This window comes from Pseudorca crassidens, chromosome 5 (genome assembly GCF_039906515.1).
Source record: "Pseudorca crassidens isolate mPseCra1 chromosome 5, mPseCra1.hap1, whole genome shotgun sequence".
Taxonomy (NCBI): domain Eukaryota; kingdom Metazoa; phylum Chordata; class Mammalia; order Artiodactyla; family Delphinidae; genus Pseudorca; species Pseudorca crassidens.
Genome location: NC_090300.1, coordinates 18,672,689 through 18,691,609, shown reverse-complemented (window position 1 = coordinate 18,691,609; position 18,921 = coordinate 18,672,689). Strand labels below are relative to the sequence as shown.

Sequence of the window (18,921 nt, the reverse complement as noted above, 5' to 3'; positions counted from 1 at the left end):
CTATCATATCCATAGATGAAGTATCTTCTACTGTCCCTTATTAGTTTTAGCCAGTTGTTAACTTCTGTCTCTTTGAACATGGAAAATATACTGGTTACAAAAATCATGGGAGGAGAATTTCAATCCAGTTACAGCAGTAAAAATATAATTTATAATTATGAATTTAGGACTGTTATGACATTAGTGAGTTCCCTGCATTCAGTGTCTTGACGGGCCACATAATATATGTTCATATTTTTCAACTTATCTCAGAACTGTAGTTGTGAGCTACAGTTTTGTTGTTTTATTTGAATTAATTTTTATCCACTTCAAATGTTGACAGTATTGACATATATTCACACTTTCTCCTTAGAGTCTATCGTCTGCCATGGCAAGATCTGAAGAGTTTTGTGAATTGCTTAGATTATACGAAATCAAGAACCCCAAATGGAATCTAGTTCTTAATGTTTCATTAAACTACTTATGTCATTCTACTTGATGAGATAGTTAAATAAAAAATTTAGACCAGTGAGGAATGAGAAAGTTCAAGTGAGGTCAGAAGAGAGCTGTAAAGGAGTGTTGCTTGGCTGTCTGTGTGTTCCCGTTTGTGCTGGGCCAGAGCCCCCACTGCAAAATATATATTGAAAAAAGAAAAACAGAGGCTGTACAATTTAATTTCTTTCATTTTAGATAACAAAGTAGGAATCCATTTTGGAAGCTGGTGTATTTTCTTTTCCATACATGGAAACAAGGAGAACCCTTGGAGAATTTTGCTAGATTCTCTTAGCAAAACTGTGCAAACTGCAGAAAACATGTAAATGTAAAAACTATAGGTATAAACATACGCTTTATACACATTTTTTTGTGTGCAAAAGAAGAGCCTGGGCCTTCCAAAGATTTTTACTTCAGTTTAGCAGTAAGGTCACTGGTGTTGAATAGAAAATTTCCAGAGATATTTACTATTAAAATCTTTGCACGCATTCTTTCTCCTTCTTTCCTTTCCCTCCCTCCCTTACCCACTTCTTTCCTTGCTTCTTTCCGCTTGACACTTTGCTCTGTGTTTTCATTCTCCCCCAGTTTTCTCCTGCCTGCCTTCTGCCGGTCTCTGTGAGGCCCTGTTTTATAACCTCTCTCCCCTTCTTTCTCTGGTTTCATCTTCCAAATTCTTCAGGCTCTGAAATAATCTTGCTGCTCTTGACCTTCGACCTCCAGGCACCTGCTCTGCTTAATTTAGAGTTGAACGTGGAAGGTCTCAGGTGGACAGAATGCTTCCTCTTGGCTCAGGAGAAGAACCTGTCCAGCCAGGACCTGGAGCAGTGGTCTGGCAGCCAGCCAGGAGGAGCTGGCTCATCACAGCTCTCCAGAGCCAGTTTTCAGATTCCCCGAATGTGCCCGTTTTCTTAATTATAACCCAAGACTGCTTCATGGAATCTTTTTTTTCTTTCTGGTCAGTTTTTTATGGGCTGCTGGTCTCTTACTGATGACTTTTTTGGGTAAAGGAATATTTTATCGTTTTTTAAATTAGTATTATGAGTGAAAGATGATAATTCTATGCAATTAGTACTTTGCCTTTTTCAAAACTACCTTCTCTCCCCCCTCAGAAGAGCAACTACTTTAGCTGGGGATTTTTTTCTTTTTCTTTTTGATAGGATGTAGTACTCTTTATCCCTCAGTAAACTAGCTGTATCTGGGTAGGTCTCTAAGCCCACATGCTTCGCTCTCTTCCCCTTAAGATTTCCGGGCTTGAAGTCAGCAGTAGTTGTGGATAGAGATGCCGGTGGCCTGGAAATTCTTGCTGGTGACCTCACCTGCAGAGACAGTGGGCGTGATGCTGGGATATTGATCTGTCAGGACTTTGTGTCAGGCAGGAAATCCTGTGAAGTTCCTGCTCAGGGTTAACCAAATGGGAGCAGCTCTGAACGGTTTCATTCTTCTGTCCAGTCTCCTACCTTATTAAAATGTTTGAAGAAGCCTTTTTAGCCATGAGTTCTTGCTGACAGGCTGACCCAGGGTCAGGATTGTGGGTAAGGCATTACAACATGCCGTGATATGGGTGGATGAAAACAAACATATGGAGACTTGGTACAGACCTGGCATTAGAAGGGGTTGTAGTGATGATCATCCAACCTTAGAAATGGGGTGCCTCTCATAGAAAGCTGGGAGTTCCTATCCCTGATGATATCTGATTAAGAGTGGGAGCCCTGAAGTTGACAGGCCTGGATGGGGATCCTGGCCTTGCTACCTATTAGCTGTGTGATCTGGGATCCTAAGCCTTAGTTGTTATTCCCATCTGTTAAATGGGCATAAAACTAGTATTGGCTTTTTAGAATTTTTATGAGGATTCAGTGGGAATGGGATATAAAATACACAGCATATTTCCTGGTGCTCAGTAAATGATTGCTGATTTTACTATTGATTTAGGACTCTGTCTACTCTACTGCACTGCTTTCTAACCTTTTCCAACAATCAGATTAAAGGCAGTAACATGTAGTTGTTTATTACCCTGACCCCACAATGTAGAGAACTGTGTGCTAACGGTCTTCACACTGGGATATGCATCACACCCCAGGGCATTCAGCAAGATGATGTGAGGTGGGCAGGAATAGTTTTAAGGGGACCATTTTCCAGATTCTCAACTTGTAGGTATTCTTTTTTCTAAAGCTGAGACTGTATCTGCAGTTAAAGTGTTACACCAGGTTTTTTATTTTTTTCCAACTTCCACTTTCACAGTTACCCCTTTTGCCATTTTTCTAAAGAAAGCCATCTCTCTCAGCCGTATCAAATCTTACTTTGGTGCCCTGTCTCAACGTGTTAAATCACAGGCACAAGATAAAATGGGGTCAATTTGAAATACTGGTTTCAGCAAAGCCTCCTTTAATTAAGCCACCGTCTCACTCAGAGTTGCACTGTCAGTAAAATTTTACTTTTAGGGCTAATGCGTTGAAATTAGAAGTAATTGTGTCATTTTGATTATAGATTAGTAATGCTATTTGTAGTGATTGTACAGTACAGAAGAGTCTTTATGCTTAAAGCTTATTGGTCACAGGAAATTTTAGAAAATTAAATGTAAAAACCTATTTTGTGTTAAAGTATGCTAGGGTGACTAATAAGACACCCTGACATATAGAATTATACTAGGAATCTTAGGGGGGTGGAATTGACATCTAAATGAGATTTCAAGGAGAAAGAAGAATAATGTAAAATCTTCAACTGTTAAGAAAAGCTTATTTATTTTTGAATGAATGATGTTATGCAATAGGTATTTAGCCATCATGGTTTTTATATTTCATTGGATACATTTAAAATAACACACGGTTAAAATGTCTAAATTTACAATTAGCAGCAAAATATATCTTTTTTTTTTTTTTTTGCGGTACGCGGGTCTCTCACTGTTGTGGCCTCTCCCGTTCCGGAGCACAGGCTCCGGACGCGCAGGCTCAGCAGCCATGGCTCACGGGCCCAGCTGCTCCGCGGCATGTGGGATCTTCCCGGACCAGGGCATGAACCCGTGTCCCCTGCATCGGCAGGCGGACCCTCAACCACTGCGCCACCAGGGAAGCCCCAAAATATATCTTTAAAATTCTTTAAGTTTAGGATGAAAATCTGAGATGCCAACTTAAAAATGGGTCTAAGGGAACATGGTTTTTACGGGTTTTTTTGAGAAGTATGGTAGCCAAACGTTTGAAGACCTTTGTTATTTTTTATTGCTATTAATTTTTCACACAAGGGGAGGGCACTGTCTTCCTGCTCTTCTTCCTGTGAAGGGCAGGATTTAATTGGTCGGTATTTTGCATAGGCCTTACCTTTTGCTAATTAAACTTTAACTGAAAAACATGAATATCTTTCATGTGCCAGACTCAGTGCCGGGTATATCAGAAGAGACTCCAGGTCCTGCCTTCATGGAGTTCATAGTTCAGCCTCTACTCTTTGGGTTAGAGACTGAATTTTGATAGGAACTACAGCAGTCAGGTAAAAATGTGTGGCAGTTGAGTCAGGAACCGCAGGGATTCAACTAGGGATACAACTGTATTACTGCAAGTATGGTACTTGCAGAAGAAGAATGGTAGCATTCTTGGTTCTTGTAGGTACTGTGGCTTCTCCAAAGACTATCAGGTTAATATCCTTATTTGTCAAAATTAAATATGCCTGAAAGACTGCTGAAATTGGGCCAAGGGGACTGTGTTTTCCTTGTTTGATTGGGTTTTTATAAAGAGCATTGCTGTTCCACTGAATCTTTCTTTGTGAAAAAATAGTGTTAAAATTACTCTTTCAATGAAATAAGGACACCATATTACTGACCAGGGTTCTGGGCAGTAAACTCTTAGAGTGGCGACTTCATTTTCTTTATTATCAGGAATTTCTTCACTTATGAATCAGAAGATTAATTTCATAAGTATTTTAGGAATAGCCAGAACTAAGAGTAGCACAGATTAACTCAACCTGATAGGATAGTGTTCTAGACACTTTTCATTTCTTTAGTGTTGAGCTATGCTAATTTATCAGTGTAATTAAATGTCATCTGAGGGGTGTGAGACTCAAAATTAGTATGTACTGAATTCAACATTTCGTGTAATTTCTCTTAATTCATTTTTGAAGGGCATAGGGTTCTGTCTTACATAATAAAGAAGTTGTTTAAGTAAATGCGCTCAACTTTATTTTGCTTTTCCCCCTAGGTGAAAAGAAATGGATTATCTCAGACAGTTAGCCAGGAAGAAAGAAAGAGACAAGAGGTATGTTTTCCACCAAGCAGATGCTTTAGGGTTCCAAGGGGTGCCTGTTATGTTCAGCATTTTCCTTTGACGATGTATCCATTTTGTTGTTTTTTTTTTTTACAAAAGGAGTATGTGATCATTGTCAAATAAAACTACACATAAGCCCTCATAAAGAAAATTTAAAATATACCAATGTTATTTTAACTTAACAAAGCACCTAGTCTGCGTGTATTTACACTGGAAGAAATACGTTGAAAAATGAAACAGACATTACTTAGATCCTGGAACTGAAAAAGGGTGTTAGTGGAAAAACTGGTGAAATCTGAATAAAGTGTGAATATTTGTCTGCAGACAAAATGTAATGTACCCTGGATAGGGAAAGCCAGGTGAAGGAAATATAGGAACTCTGAACCCTCTTTGCAAGATTTCTATAAATCTAAAATTATACCCAAATAAAAGTTTACCTAATAAAAAGTAAAACATAATAAGAGGGTTTCATAACTTGAAGTTTAATAAATGCAGTTTAAGAAAATTGCTCACTGTAATAATATTGCGAAGTTGTCAAAGTACTTTCCTTCTGTTTTATGCATGTGAGTATGGAGATACAGAAGCTTAGGCATATACATGCATGTAAATCAATTCCACAGAGGACGTGAGATACCTTTTTCTTATTTCATTGGCCTGAAATAACACAAAAATATAAGGATGCTTTGTAGTGCCATTTTTTTAACTTTAAAAAAACAAAATAGTATATAACATTGGTGTATACGTCTCTGAGAATTAAAAATGTATTACATTTATAATTTTTTTCTTATTTTTATTTATAAAGAAACTAAGACTTTCACTAAAATAGAAGTCCTACATTCTCCTCCTCTGTCTCATTCCCTTCCTGTCCTCCCCAGAGGCAACTATAATTATGAATCGATGTGTATCCATCCAATCACGTATTAGGTATATTTATGTACATATACTTGTGTGTATCTGTTACGATGTAGATAAGTGGTATGATTCTGAACATGTTTTGGTTGGTTGCTTTTTACATTCAACATTGTTTTTGAGATTTATCCATGTTAATGCATGTTAATCTAGATCATTTATTCAAACTACTGAATAGTATTCCATTCTCTAAATACTACTTTAAAAAAAATCTGTTCTCCTAGTGAGGGACAACAGGCAGTACTTCTTTTCTTTATGGTTAACATTGTGGCATAAACAATATTTCTCTCTGTTTGTGGACAAATTCAAGAGCTTCTCCAGGGTCCTAGTCCCATTTGAATATTTCTTTTCTTTTAAACCTATTCTGTTTCCCTTATATTTTGAAAATATTTATTTAGATTTGTGATTTAAAAAAGTAATGACTGGGAATTCCCTGGCAGTCCAGAGGTTAGGACTCTGGGCAAGGGCCCAGGTTCAATCCCTGGTAATGACAGCAAATCTAACTATGATTTCTTTCTATTCCTGTACAGATATTTTAACAGGTCTAATGTGATTTGCTTTTAAGTAGTTGATGACCCAATTGCATGTTTGAAGTTATTACATTAAACTTATTGTATTAAACTACCACTTAGTCATCTTTTCCTGTGATCTACTCTGTATAGTTTATCATATCTTTTTGTTTGAATCTTCACATTTTGGATTTGATTACAAAAGTCTCTGCTTTTGAAAATATTTTTTAGTCATTCCAAGGCACTATATCCATCAACAACCTGAAATCCATTATTTTTGGTCAGGATGGGTGAATTTTCTTTAGTTTGCATTACATTTCCTGATGATAATTGTATTGATTGAATAGAATCACACGAGATACAGGTTGAATGAGACTCTTAATGTTCTTACTCTTTACTCATTAGATGATTATATCACTTAAGTCCCTGGAGTGCAACTGAGGTTAGACCAGTATGACTTCTCTAAAAGCTTATGGATGCTAAGAAGAGAGGTGAACCCCGAGACTAGCACCACTAACCTGACTTAAAGAATTATGGCTCACCTACCGGCAGCGGGGTGTCCACCTGCCTGTGCCTAACTGCTCCCACCTGGCCTCAGCTGGAGCACAGGGTCTCACGGGGAGAATCTTCTGTGCCCTTTGGGCCAAGCACTGAGGCGAAGAACCCTGGAGGTCAAGGGGGTTGATGGCAGTGTTACTAGGGTAGGTCTCCAGGAAGGATGGGAACCTCAAGCCTGCAAGGATGTTTACTACCCCTCCCTGAGGAGGAATTCTCCCTGCCTGGCCATTCTTGGAGAATCTGATTTTGTTAAGGTGCTAGATGAGTTCCTTACACAGGGCGCTGGTGTCTCTCCACATATATGGGTTGGCTTTTGATAATTAATGAACGCTTATCAGGTAAACCACTGTGTGCCTGACACCAAGAGTTTCTGCCGAGGGTCCTTCGCTCCTTCTTGAGACACTGATGAGAGCAGAGAGGGTGGCTTGTTGGACGGAATTACTTTCAGTTGTATGAGTTTATATAAAAGAATTCCTGTGGCTGATAAGAACCTTTTGAGGGTAGGTCCAATCATGCTTTTTAATGAACCCAGAATATTTGTTCTTATTAACCACAAATTAGTTGGATTAAAACATAGGGAGAGAAAGGAGGACCCACAAGGGAGGGAAGAAATGTATTTGTGAGAAATTTTCTCTGAATCCCAAGTGAGGTCCATAAATCTTCACTGTCCCAGAGCAGCATGCTTTGAAATCAGGGCTGGAGGAGATGACCCCAAAGGTTAATTAATGTCACACTGAGATTTTACGACATGCCCTAGCTTCCTCCCAGAGATTCTGCCCCCTGGCAAAGTGTGACCTCAGGATGCAGTCTCAAGTCATCCAAATGCTTTCATTTTTTCCTAGTTACACTCTAGGCAGTGACTCTATTTCTCAAAATTTGGGTATATGTGCCTTATATAAAGACAGTAGTTTGGTAATGTAGTTTTTAATACTTATCTTTTTGTATTTTTTAAGATATTATGTTATTCTTATAGCAGAATTATGAGAGCTAGGTTTAATTCTTTAATTGAAGGAATGAATAACACATTTCTTCTTCCTTCTATCAGGCTATCTTTGAAGTTATATCCTCTGAACATTCATATTTACTCAGCTTGGAGATCTTGATACGAATGTTTAAAAATTCTAAAGCACTGAGTGATACGATGACCAAAACAGAGAGTCACCATCTTTTCTCCAATATTACAGATGTCTGTGAGGCAAGCAAAAAGTAAGTTCACTTTCGTTTGCCTTTGGTCATGCCAAGACATTACTTGTTAACAAACAGCTGCCTTATGTCAAAAGGAAGACATTTAGAGGTGTGAAGTCTCTCATTTGTTCAATTGGCTTTTATCTTTATTCCTTGAAATAAATTTTAAGATGTGTTTCAAGGTGTTGATGTATAGACAGATGCTAAGTGTGTAATTAATTGTCACAGAAGACAGTTATATCTAAGGTCTCTATATTCCTTCTCTTTCTCCCTATTTCTCCTTTTTCCCTTTTATTTTTCCTTTTTAATTATTGCCAATAATATAACAACATTAGTTGGAAGGAAACAAGGTAACTCACTATCAAACCATTCAAATACAGACATTATTTCTGTTTACATTTTCATAATAGTCTTGTCCTTGTTAAGATATGTATATATTATTTTTAAAATGCAGTCATAGTGAGCATAACGATTTTTACAGATTTTCCCTATTTCACTTTCCATAAGCATTATTAGAAGAGTTTCCATTATTTTTTTTTTTTCGGTACGTGGGCCTCTCACTGTTGTGGCCTCTCCCGTTGCGGAGCACAGGCTCCGGACGCGCACGCTCAGCAGCCATGGCTCACGGGCCCAGCCGCTCCGCGGCATGTGGGATCTTCCCGGACCGGGGCACGAACCCGTGCCCCCTGCATCAGCAGGCGGACCCTCAACCACTGCGCCACCAGGGAAGCCCTCCATTATGATTCTTAATGAGTGCAGGAAGCTCAGTTTGTACACCAGTGGTGAGCTCTTCTATCCTTCCGAGGGAACTACACAGCCTGTACTGGAGCCATGTGCCAGCAGTGTTGAGCCACCCGAGGTGCTATTTTGGTAGATCAAAATGGACTGAGTATTGGCAGTTTTGTATGGTTGGGTCAAAGGTAGGTTTACTGTACAACTCATAGCTTAAGCTTCAAGGCTCCTCATTTGCAAGGGCACCTTTTAAATATTTGCTTTTGTGCCTAAGTTTTTTCTTAGAGGGCCTCCAAATTGTACAGGCTTCAGGGCCCACAAAAAACAGGATCTGTCCCTGGGGTGAGTACCCCTTGTGAATCTGGACGTTGTTCATTTGTCACTTTAGGGAAAATCCAAGTAGGCAGTGACGGTAACACGTTTGTATCCCTGGCTCCATCGCTGTGTGCAGGTAGATTTTCCTTTTGAACTGCAAGATTGAACATCTGTGCTGAACAGGTTAGCATGTGAGTTGGGGCCACTGCAGAGATGCAATTTGTGGTCAGATCAGCGAGCTCTCCCAATATTTTATGGTAGTGACACAACTTCAGAAGTCAGATTCTGCCACAAGAAAAGATCTTGACAATCCTATTGCTGGCGTGGATACTTACAAATATGTGTCCAGAGGACCTGCTGGGCCTTAGAGAACAGGGGCCTGTGGTGTGCAGGTGGTGACACACACTGCAGCTTGGAAGTCTTTTTTCAGAAGCTGGGTCATTGCTTGTGTTCAGCCTATTGGGTTTTTTTTGGTACCAGTCTTGCCCATTTTGGTAAGAGAAATGAAAAATCTCCTTTCTCCCGTTAGTGAAGGGGGCAGAGCAAGAGCCTTAGATGGTGTGTCCCTGTTCAACAGGTATTCAGATTTCAAAATGAGTCTGTTTCATTTTAACTTGTACTTTGGTTTAACTACGAAAATAAATCTCCATGTTAGATATATCGCTATAAAGAATTATTTCTGTTTTGATAACCATAAAATGTAGGTTATGATTTTGATTAGAATATGTTTCCTGAAAACCATGGTGGCATGTTTTTCACTCCTCTCTGGAATTGTTCTTTGAATCGTGTGGCCATCAGTCCACTTCTCATAGCGTATAAATGACTCTAGAGAAAGCTATTAGTTCTGACTGTTGAGTAGCAGCAGTTCTTGAACAGAGTATGTTTTGGGTCCTAAGAGTCTTTGGGCCTCGGCAGCACTGCTCGTGTACCAGGCATGCTTCAGAAGGAGCCTGGGCCCCAGCAATCACATCTTGTCTTGGTAGTTGGTTAACCTTGAGAAGGTTGCTAAACTTCTCCAACTCATTTCTTAGATATAAAATGGGGATAAAAACCATAATTGGTTAACCCTGAAATAAGTCATTTTATTTAAATTATAGATGAAAATTTTATTATTTTAATTTCACTCATTTACAAAATATAAATCTCTTATGATTTTATTTAAATGTTTTCATTTCTGTAGTAACTTAAAATAAGAGGCTATTCTGGACATTTTTTCCATTTTTCATTTTTAAAACAAAACTCAAACTTCTCGGCCTGCATTAAATGATAAAGAAAGAAATATCTTTATCCTTTACATTTTTTGTTTTGTTTTTATTTGAAATACAGTGTTTTAATTTGGAGAGATGCCTATGTAATATTTGATCTCTGTTATATTCCAACTAAGAATGATCAGCTTCTGCATGGTAATCCTGTGTCTGTATCATAATAACTTACATTACAAAAGTTTATTGAAGTTTGAAATACTCATTTCAGATACAGCCTTTTTAAAATTCAAAGTTCTCAGAAGATTTACGAAACCTATTTCATTATGTAAAGCCTGCTTGTTGAATTTCCAGCATTTGGGCTCCAAGAGTGACTGACTCTCAAGTGGTAATGCCTTCATGTGCTACCCATGAAAGAGTTTCCAGTCTTAAGAAATCATAAAATTTTCATTTTTTTCTTGAATAAACAAACGATCAGTGTCTGAATTAAGTATTGACTAAGTGGGGCATTGTTAAGTGTGGTATAATCAAGACTATGTTCATTGCTTTACTTTTACCTGATGAAAAATTGCAGCTATAGGTGGCGGGATATTCAGTGGAGGCTGAGCTCACAACATGCTCAGCATTTGACTTAACGATGTGATGTCTGGTCCTCTTTACAGTGGCTCAGGTTCTTCACTGTTTTCCAGTAAATGTCGCCAAGAAGCCCTTATGTGTAAGAGGATGCTATATGAAAACGAACAGGCAGGGACAAGGTCATTCTGATTCTGGGTGTGTGCATTTATCAGTGGATGTTCCTACTGAATTCTTTCCTGCTTTATAAAGAATTGTTCATTTCAGTCAACACTTGTGGAGCCTCCTATTCTGCCAGATGCCTGGATTCTGGAGCATTTCAGCTGGTGGCATCTGCCCTGTGGCTCTTGGTCCTCAGGGGCCAGTGGCGGCCAATGGAACATCCCCAGTGTGTGTGCAGAGGCATCCTGGGGCAGGGCACTTACTCGAAATGGGCAGGTTTGGGTCATGCTGGAGGTTATGGGCCTAGGGCCCCTGGTGAGAATCACAGGTCAGGATGAGAGAAGATGGTAATGGCCTTTGTGTGTCTGCTGAGGAGTTTTTACTGTTTACTGAAGGCTGGGTGGACACAATGGGCAATTAAGTAGGGGACTGACGTGGTGGTCTGGGAGATGACAGTAGAATGGTGTTTGCATAAGAGAGGAGGTGAAGATGGTGAAAGGTTTGGGGCCATTGCAGTAACACAGCCAGAGATGATGGGAATCCTATAGGAGTCCTAAGAGGAAGGACTTGAAGGATATTTAGAACCTGCAATCCTGAGGACTTGGCAAGAGAGAGGGAGGAGTTTTGTTTACCTCCCAGTGTCTGCCTGGTTGACTGTGGATGGTGGTTGTATTATCCAGGGTGTAAGAGAAACAGGTTGGGGCTTAATGAGGGAGGTAAGGAATTCAATTGGGGCAAGTTTGAAATGACTGTGGAGCATGAGGAGAAGGTGTCTAGTTGAAAGGAGAAAAAGATTAGAATTCCAGAAAAATCTTGACTTGAATGTAGATTTGAGTCATGTACATTCTTGGCACAGTGGGTTTAAGTGAGATACTAGAGCTTGTAGTGATGGTTTTTAAGTGGTGGTGGTGGAACTGGTGGTGGTTGTGTTTGCCTCCTGGGGGCATTTGGAATGTGTTTTCGGTTGCCCCAGTGACCTGGAGACTATTGGCATTAGTAGGTGGGGGCCAGAGGTGCCAGATGTCCTACAAGTGGTAGAACTGCCCTAGACAAGCATGAATTGTCCCACCCACATGCCCGTTGTGTCCTCCTTGAGATGCACAGATAGAGCAAAAAGAAAAAGAAAACCAAGGTCAGAATTTTGGCACAGAAACATTTAAGGAGACTACATCGGGGGCGTGGGGGACAAAATTGAAGCAAATAGGGTAAGAATTACTGCCAGGACCTTTCTCAGGCCCCTTGGCTGTGGAAGGTTTGCCCCTGTCTTTAATGCCTTCCTGTCACCCCCTGTGTCAGTGCCATGGGCAAGGCAGCTTTGTAATCTTCTTTAAAGGCATATGCGGGGAGGCAGCTGGAACCCTACTGGTTCTGTATTTGACCCCTCCTACAAAGAGTGCGGCCTTTTCTTTTTCTTGGGATGATTAGAACTAAATCCTCCTAAGTTCAGGCAGTCCCAGTATGCCTTTGACCTCCCAGCTCTAGACCTACTTCCTTCTACCTTTGACTGTTTTAACTTCCCTCTGACTCAAATGCATGAAATCTCCCTGGATTCATGGTCTCTCTGTCTTTTAAGGCCAAAAGATGTCCTGAAAACCTAATCATCCCATGAAAAAAAGGGAGTATTAGATATCTTTTGTTTAGAAATGAATAGGCTTAATTCATAAATAAACACCACACATTGTATATGCTTTGCCTATTTACATATATCCTTCGATTATTTGTTTTGTTCTGCTTTTACATATGTGTTCATTTAGAATAATTTATAGATAGTTGCCATATTAATAGAAAAAGACCTACAAGTATGATTAATTTTCATGAATTAGCAACAGAATATGATCTTATTCAGTAATTCCACTTGTTTTTAAATTTAAGATCTATTGATGGTAAAAGACTGATACTATGGAAAGGAGATTGCCTTTTGTATAAGACTGAATATTAATCCCACAGCTGTGTTTAGAAACATTAAGGTCTAAGTAAGGTCTTTTGTATTAAAGTGTTTCCTGCAAAATGAAAACTAGATGAACCTCTGTTTTGATGTTTTATAAAATGATGTTTTTAATCTTTTTTTTTTACATCTTTATTGGAGTATAATTGCTTTACAATAGTGTGTTAGTTTCTGCTTTATAGCAAAGTGAATCAGTTATACATATACATATGTTCCCATATCTCTTCCCTCTTGCGTCCCCCTCCCTCCCACCCTCCCTATCCCACCCCTCCAGGCAGTCACAAAGCACCAAGCTGATCTCCCTGTGCTATGCGGCTGCTTCCCACTAGCTATCTACCTTACGTTTGGTAGTGTATATATGTCCATGCCTCTGTCTCGCTTTGTCACAGCTTACCCTTCCCGCTCCCCATATCCTCAAGTCCATTCTCTAGTAGGTCTGTGTCTTTATTCCCATCTTACCCCTAGGTTCTTCATGACATATTTTTTTCTTAAATTCCATATATATGTGTTAGCATACGGTATTTGTCTTTCTCTTTCTGACTTACTTCACTCTGTATGACAGACTCTAGGTCTATCCACCTCATTACAAATAGCTCAATTTCGTTCCTTTTTATGGCTGAGTAATATTCCATTGTATATATGTGCCACATCTTCTTTATCCATTCATCCAATGATGGACACTTAGGTTATTTCCATCTACGGGCTATTGTAAATAGAGCTGCAAAGAACACTTTGGTACATGACTCTTTTTGAATTATGGTTTTCTCAGGGTATATGCCCAGTAGTGGGATTGCTGGGTCATATGGTAGTTCTATTTGTAGTTTTCTAAGGAACCTCCATACTGCTCTCCATAGTGGCTGTACCAATTCACATTCCCACCAGGAGTGCAAGAGTGTTCCCTTTTCTCCACACCCTCTCCAGCATTTATTGTTTCTAGATTTTTTGATGATGGCCATTCTGACTGGTGTGAGATGATATCTCATTGTAGTTTTGATTTGCATTTCTCTAATGATTAATGATGTTGAGCATTCTTTCATGTGTTTGTTGGCAGTCTGTATATCTTCTTTGGAGAAATGTCTGTTTAGGTCTTCTGCCCATTTTGGGATTGGGTTGTTTGTTTTTTTGTTATTGAGCCGCATGAGCTGCTTATAAATTTTGGAGATTAATCCTTTGTCAGTTGCTTCATTTGCAAATATTTTCTCCCATTCTGAGGGTTGTGTTTTGGTCTTGTTTATGGTTTCCTTTGCTTTGCAAAAGCTTTGAAGTTTCATTAGGTCCCATTTGTTTATTTTTATTTCCATTTCTCTAGGAAGTGGGTCAAAAAGGATCTTGCTGTGATTTATGTCATAGAGTGCTCTGCCTATGTTTTCCTCTAAGAGTTTGATAGTTTCTGGCCTTACATTTAGGTCTTTAATCCATTTTGAGCATATTTTTGTGTATGGTGTTAGGGAGTGATCTAATCTCATACTTTGACATGTACCTGTCCAGTTTTACCAGCACCACTTATTGAAGAGGCTGTCCTTTCTCCACTGTACATTTCTGTCTCCTTTATCAAAGATAAGGTGACCATATGTGCGTGGGTTTGTCTCTGGGCTTTCTATCCTGTTCCATTGATCTAACTTCTGTTTTTGTGCCAGTACCATACTGTCTTGATTACTGTAGCTTTGTAGTATAGTCTGAAGTCAGGGAGCCTGATTCCTCCAGCTCCGTTTTTCTTTCTCAAGATTGCTTTGGCTATTCGGGGTATTTTGTGCTTCCATACAAGTTGTGAAATTTTTTGTTCTAGTTCTGTGAAAAATGCCAGTGGTAGTTTGATAGGGATTGCATTGAATCTGTAGATTGCTTTGGGTAGTAGAGTCATTTTCACAATGTTGATTCTTCCAATCCAAGAACATGGTATATCTCTCCATCTATTTGTATCATCTTTAATTTCTTTCATCAGTCTTATAATTTTCTGCATACAGGCCTTTTGTTTCCTTAGGTAGGTTTATTCCAAGATATTTTATTCTTTTTGTTGCAGTGGTAAATGGGAGTGTTTTCTTGATTTCACTTTCAGATTTTTCATCATTAGTGTATAGGAATGCCAGAGATTTCTGTGCATTAATTTTGTATCCTGCTACTTTACCAAATTCATTGATTAGCTCTAGTAGTTTTCTGGTAGCATCTTTAGGATTCTCTATGTAGAGTATCATGTCATCTGCAAACAGTGACAGATTTACTTCTTCTTTTCCGATTTGGATTCCTTTTATTTCCTTTTCTTCTCTGATTGTTGTGGCTAAAACTTCCAAAACTATGTTGAATAAGAGTGGTGAGAGTAGGCAACCTCGTCTTGTTCCTGATCTTAGTGGAAATGGTTTCAGTTTTTCACCATTGAGGACCAATATTGGCTGTGGGTTTGTCATATATGGCCTTTATTATGTTGAGGAAAGTTCCCTCTATGCCTACTTTCTGGAGGGTTTTTATCATAAATGGGTGTTGAATTCTGTCAGAAGCTTTTTCTGCATCTATTGAGATGATCATATGGTTTTTCTCCTTCAATTTGTTAATACGGTATATCATGTTAATTGATTTGCGTATATTGAAGAATCCTTGCATTCCTGGAATGAACCCCACTTGATCATGGTGTATGATCCGTTAAATGTGCTGTTGGATTCTGTCTGCTAGTATTTTGTTGAGGATTTTTGCATCTATGTACATCAGTGATATTGGCCTGTAGTTTTCTTTCTTTGTGACATCCTTGTCTGGTTTTGATATCAAGGTGATGGTGGCCTCGTAGAATGAGTTTGGGAGTGTTCCTCCCTCTGCTATATTTTGGAAGAGTTTGCTAAGGATAGGTGGTAGCTCTTCTCTAAATGTTTGATATAATTCGCCTGTGAAGCCATCTGGTCCTGGGCTTTTTTGTTCGTTGGAAGATTTTTAATCACAGTTTCAATTTCAGTGCTTGTGATTGGTCTGTTCACATTTTCTATTTCTTCCTGATTCAGTCTTGGCAGGTTGTGCCTTTCTAAGAATTTGTCCATTTCTTCCAGGTTGTCCATTTTATTGGCATAGAGTTGCTTGTAGTAATCTCTCATGATCTTTTGTATTTCTGCAGTGTCAGTTGTTACTTCTCCTTTTTCATTTCTAATTCTATTGATGTGAGTCTTCTCCCTTTTTTTCTTGATGAGTCTGGCTAATGGTTTATCAATTTTGTTTATCTTCTCAAAGAACCAGCTTTTAGTTTTATTGATCTTTGCTATTGTTTCCTTCATTTCTTTTTCATTTACTTCTGATCTGATCTTTATGATTTCTTTCCTTCTGCTAACTTTGGGATTTTTTTGTTCTTCTTTCTCTAATTGCTTGAGGTGCAAGGTTAGGTTGTTTATTCGAGATGTTTCCTGTTTCTTAAGGTAGGATTGTATTGCTATAAACTTCCCTCTTAGAACTGCTTTTGCTGCATCCCACAGGTTTTGGGTTGTTGTGTCTCCATTGTCATTTGTTTCTAGGTATTTTTTGATCTCCTCTTTGATTTCTCCAGTGATCACTTCGTTATTAAGTAGTGTATTGTTTAGCCTCCGTGTGTTTGTATTTTTTACAGATCTTTTCCTGTAATTGATATCTAGTCTTATAGCGTTGTGGTCAGAAAAGATACTTGATACAATTCCAGTTTTCTTCAATTTACCAAGGCTTGATTTGTGACCCAAGATATGATCTTTCCTGGAGAATATTCCATGAGCACTTGAGAAGAAGGTGTATTCTGTTGTTTTTGGATGGAATGTCCTATAAATATCAATTAAGTCCATCTTGTTTAATGTATCATTTAAAGCTTGTGTTTCCTTATTTATTTTCATTTTGGATGATCTGTCCATTGGTGCAAGTGAGGTGTTAAAGTCCCCTACTATGAATGTGTTACTGTCGATTTCCCCTTTTATGGCTGTTAGTATTTGCCTTACGTATTGAGATGCTCCTATGTTGGGTGCATAAATATTTACAATTGTTATATCTTCTTCTTGGATTGATCCTTTGATCATTATGTAGTGTCCTTCTTTTTCTCTTCTAATAGTCTTTATTTTAAAGTCTATTTTGTCTGATATTAGAATTGCTACTCCAGCTTTTTTTTGATTTCCATTTGCATGAAAAGTGTTTTTCCATTCCCTCACTTTCAGTCTCTGTGTGTCCCTAGGTCTGTAGTGGGTCTCTTGTAGACAGCATATATACGGGTCTTGTTTTTGTATCCATTCAGCCGGTCTGTGTGTTTTGATTGGAGCATTTAATCCATTTACATTTAATTTAATTATCGATATGTATGTTCCTATTACCATATTCTTAATTGTTTTGGGTTTGTTTTGTAGGTCGTTTCGTTCTCTTGTGTTTCCTGCCTAGAGATAGGTTCCTTTAGCATTTGTTGTAAAGGTGGTTTGGTGGTGCTGAACTCTCTCAGCTTTTGCTTGTCTGTAAAGGGTTTAATTTCTCCAACAAATCTGAATGAGATCCTTGCTGGGTAGAGTAAACCTTGTTGAAGGTTTTTGTCCTTCATCACTTTAAATATGTCTTGCCAGTCCCTTCTGGCTTGCAGAGTTTCTCCTGAAAGATCAGCTGTTAACCTTATGGGGATTCCCTTGTGTGTTATTTGTTGTTTTTCCCTTGCTGCTTTTAATGTTTCCTTTGTATTTAATTTTTGACAGTTTGATTAATATGTGTCTTGGCGTATTTCTCCTTGGATTTATCCTGTATGGGACTCTCTGTGCTTCCTGGACTTGATTAACTATTTCCTTTCCCATGTTAGGGAAGTTTGCAAGTATAATCTCTTCAAATATTTTCTCAGTCCCTTTCTTTTTCTCTTCTTCTTCTGGAACCCCTATAATTCGAATGTTGGTGTGTTTAATGTTGTCCCAGAGGTCTCTGAGACTGTCCTCAGTTCTTTTCATTCTTTTTTCTTTATTCTGCTCTGCAGTAGTTATTTCCACTATTTTATCTTCCAAGTCACTGATCCGTTCTTCTGCCTCAGTTATTCTGCTACCGATCTCATCTAGAGTATTTTTAATTTCATTTATTATTGTTCATCGTTGCTTGTTTCATTTTTAGTTCTTCTAGGTCCTTGTTAAATGTTTCTTGCATTTTGTCTATTCTATTTGCAAGATTTTGGATCATCTTTACTATCATTATTCTGAATTCGTTTTCAGGTAGACTGCCTATTTCCTCTTCATTTGTTAGGTCTGGTGGGTTTTTATCTTGCTCCTTCATCTGCTGTGTGTATTTCTGTCTTCTCATTTTGCTTATCTTACTGTGTTTGGGGTCTCCTTTTTGCAGGCTGTAGGTTCGTAGTTCCCGTTGTTTTTGGTGTCTGTCCCCAGTGGCTAAGGTTGGTTCAGTGGGTTGTGTAGGCTTCCTGGTGGAGGGGACTAGTGCCTGTGTTTTGGTGGATGAGGCCGGATCTTGTCTTTCTGGTGGGCAGGTCCACGTCTGTTGGTGTGTTTTGGGGTGTCTGTGGACTTATTATGATTTTAGGCAGCCTCTCTGCCAGTGGGTGGTGTTGTGTTCCTGTCTTGCTAGTTGTTTGGCATAGGATGTCCATCACTGTAGCTTGCTGGTCGTTGAGTGAAGCTGGCTGCTGGTGTTGAGATGGAGATCTCTGGGAGATTTTCGCCATTTATATTATGTGGAGCTGGGAGGTCTCTTGTGGACCAGTGTTCTGAAGTTGGCTCTCCCACCTTAGAGGCACAGCACTGACTCCTGGCTGCAGCACCAAGAGCCTTTCATCCACATGGCTCAGAATAAAAGGGAGAAAAAGTAGAAAGAAAGATTTAGTAGAAGAAAGAAAGAAAGAAAGAAAGAAAGGAGGGAAGGAGGGAGGGAGGGAGGAGGGAATGAAGGAGGGAAGGGAGGAAAGAAAGAAAGAAGATAAAGTAAAATAAAGCAAGATAAAATAAAATAAAGTTATTAAAATAAAAAATAATTATTAAGAAAAAAAATTTAAAAAAAAACAAAAAAACGGACGGATAGAACCCTAGGACAAATGGTGGAAGCAAAACTATACAGACAAAATCTCACACAGAAGCATACACATACACACTCACAAAAAGAGGAATAGGGGAAAAAATCATAAATCTTGCTCTCAAAGTCCACCTCCTCAA

General features: G+C 38.8%; 1 protein-coding gene across 3 annotated transcripts in view; it reads left to right on the top strand.

The window, feature by feature from the left end:
• The window catches only part of ARHGEF26 (Rho guanine nucleotide exchange factor 26), a 157,625-nt gene that overhangs the window by 31,026 nt on the left and 107,678 nt on the right, over positions 1 to 18,921 (top strand). For all 3 annotated transcript variants that reach the window (XR_010943426.1, XM_067737463.1, XM_067737462.1), the window contains exons 5-6: positions 4,653 to 4,709; positions 7,740 to 7,900. Coding sequence is in view for 2 of the 3 variants with exons in the window: in XM_067737463.1 (XP_067593564.1) it covers positions 4,653 to 4,709; positions 7,740 to 7,900 (218 nt within the window). In the remaining variant the exon portion in view is untranslated. The remainder of the gene's footprint in view (positions 1 to 4,652; positions 4,710 to 7,739; positions 7,901 to 18,921) is intronic.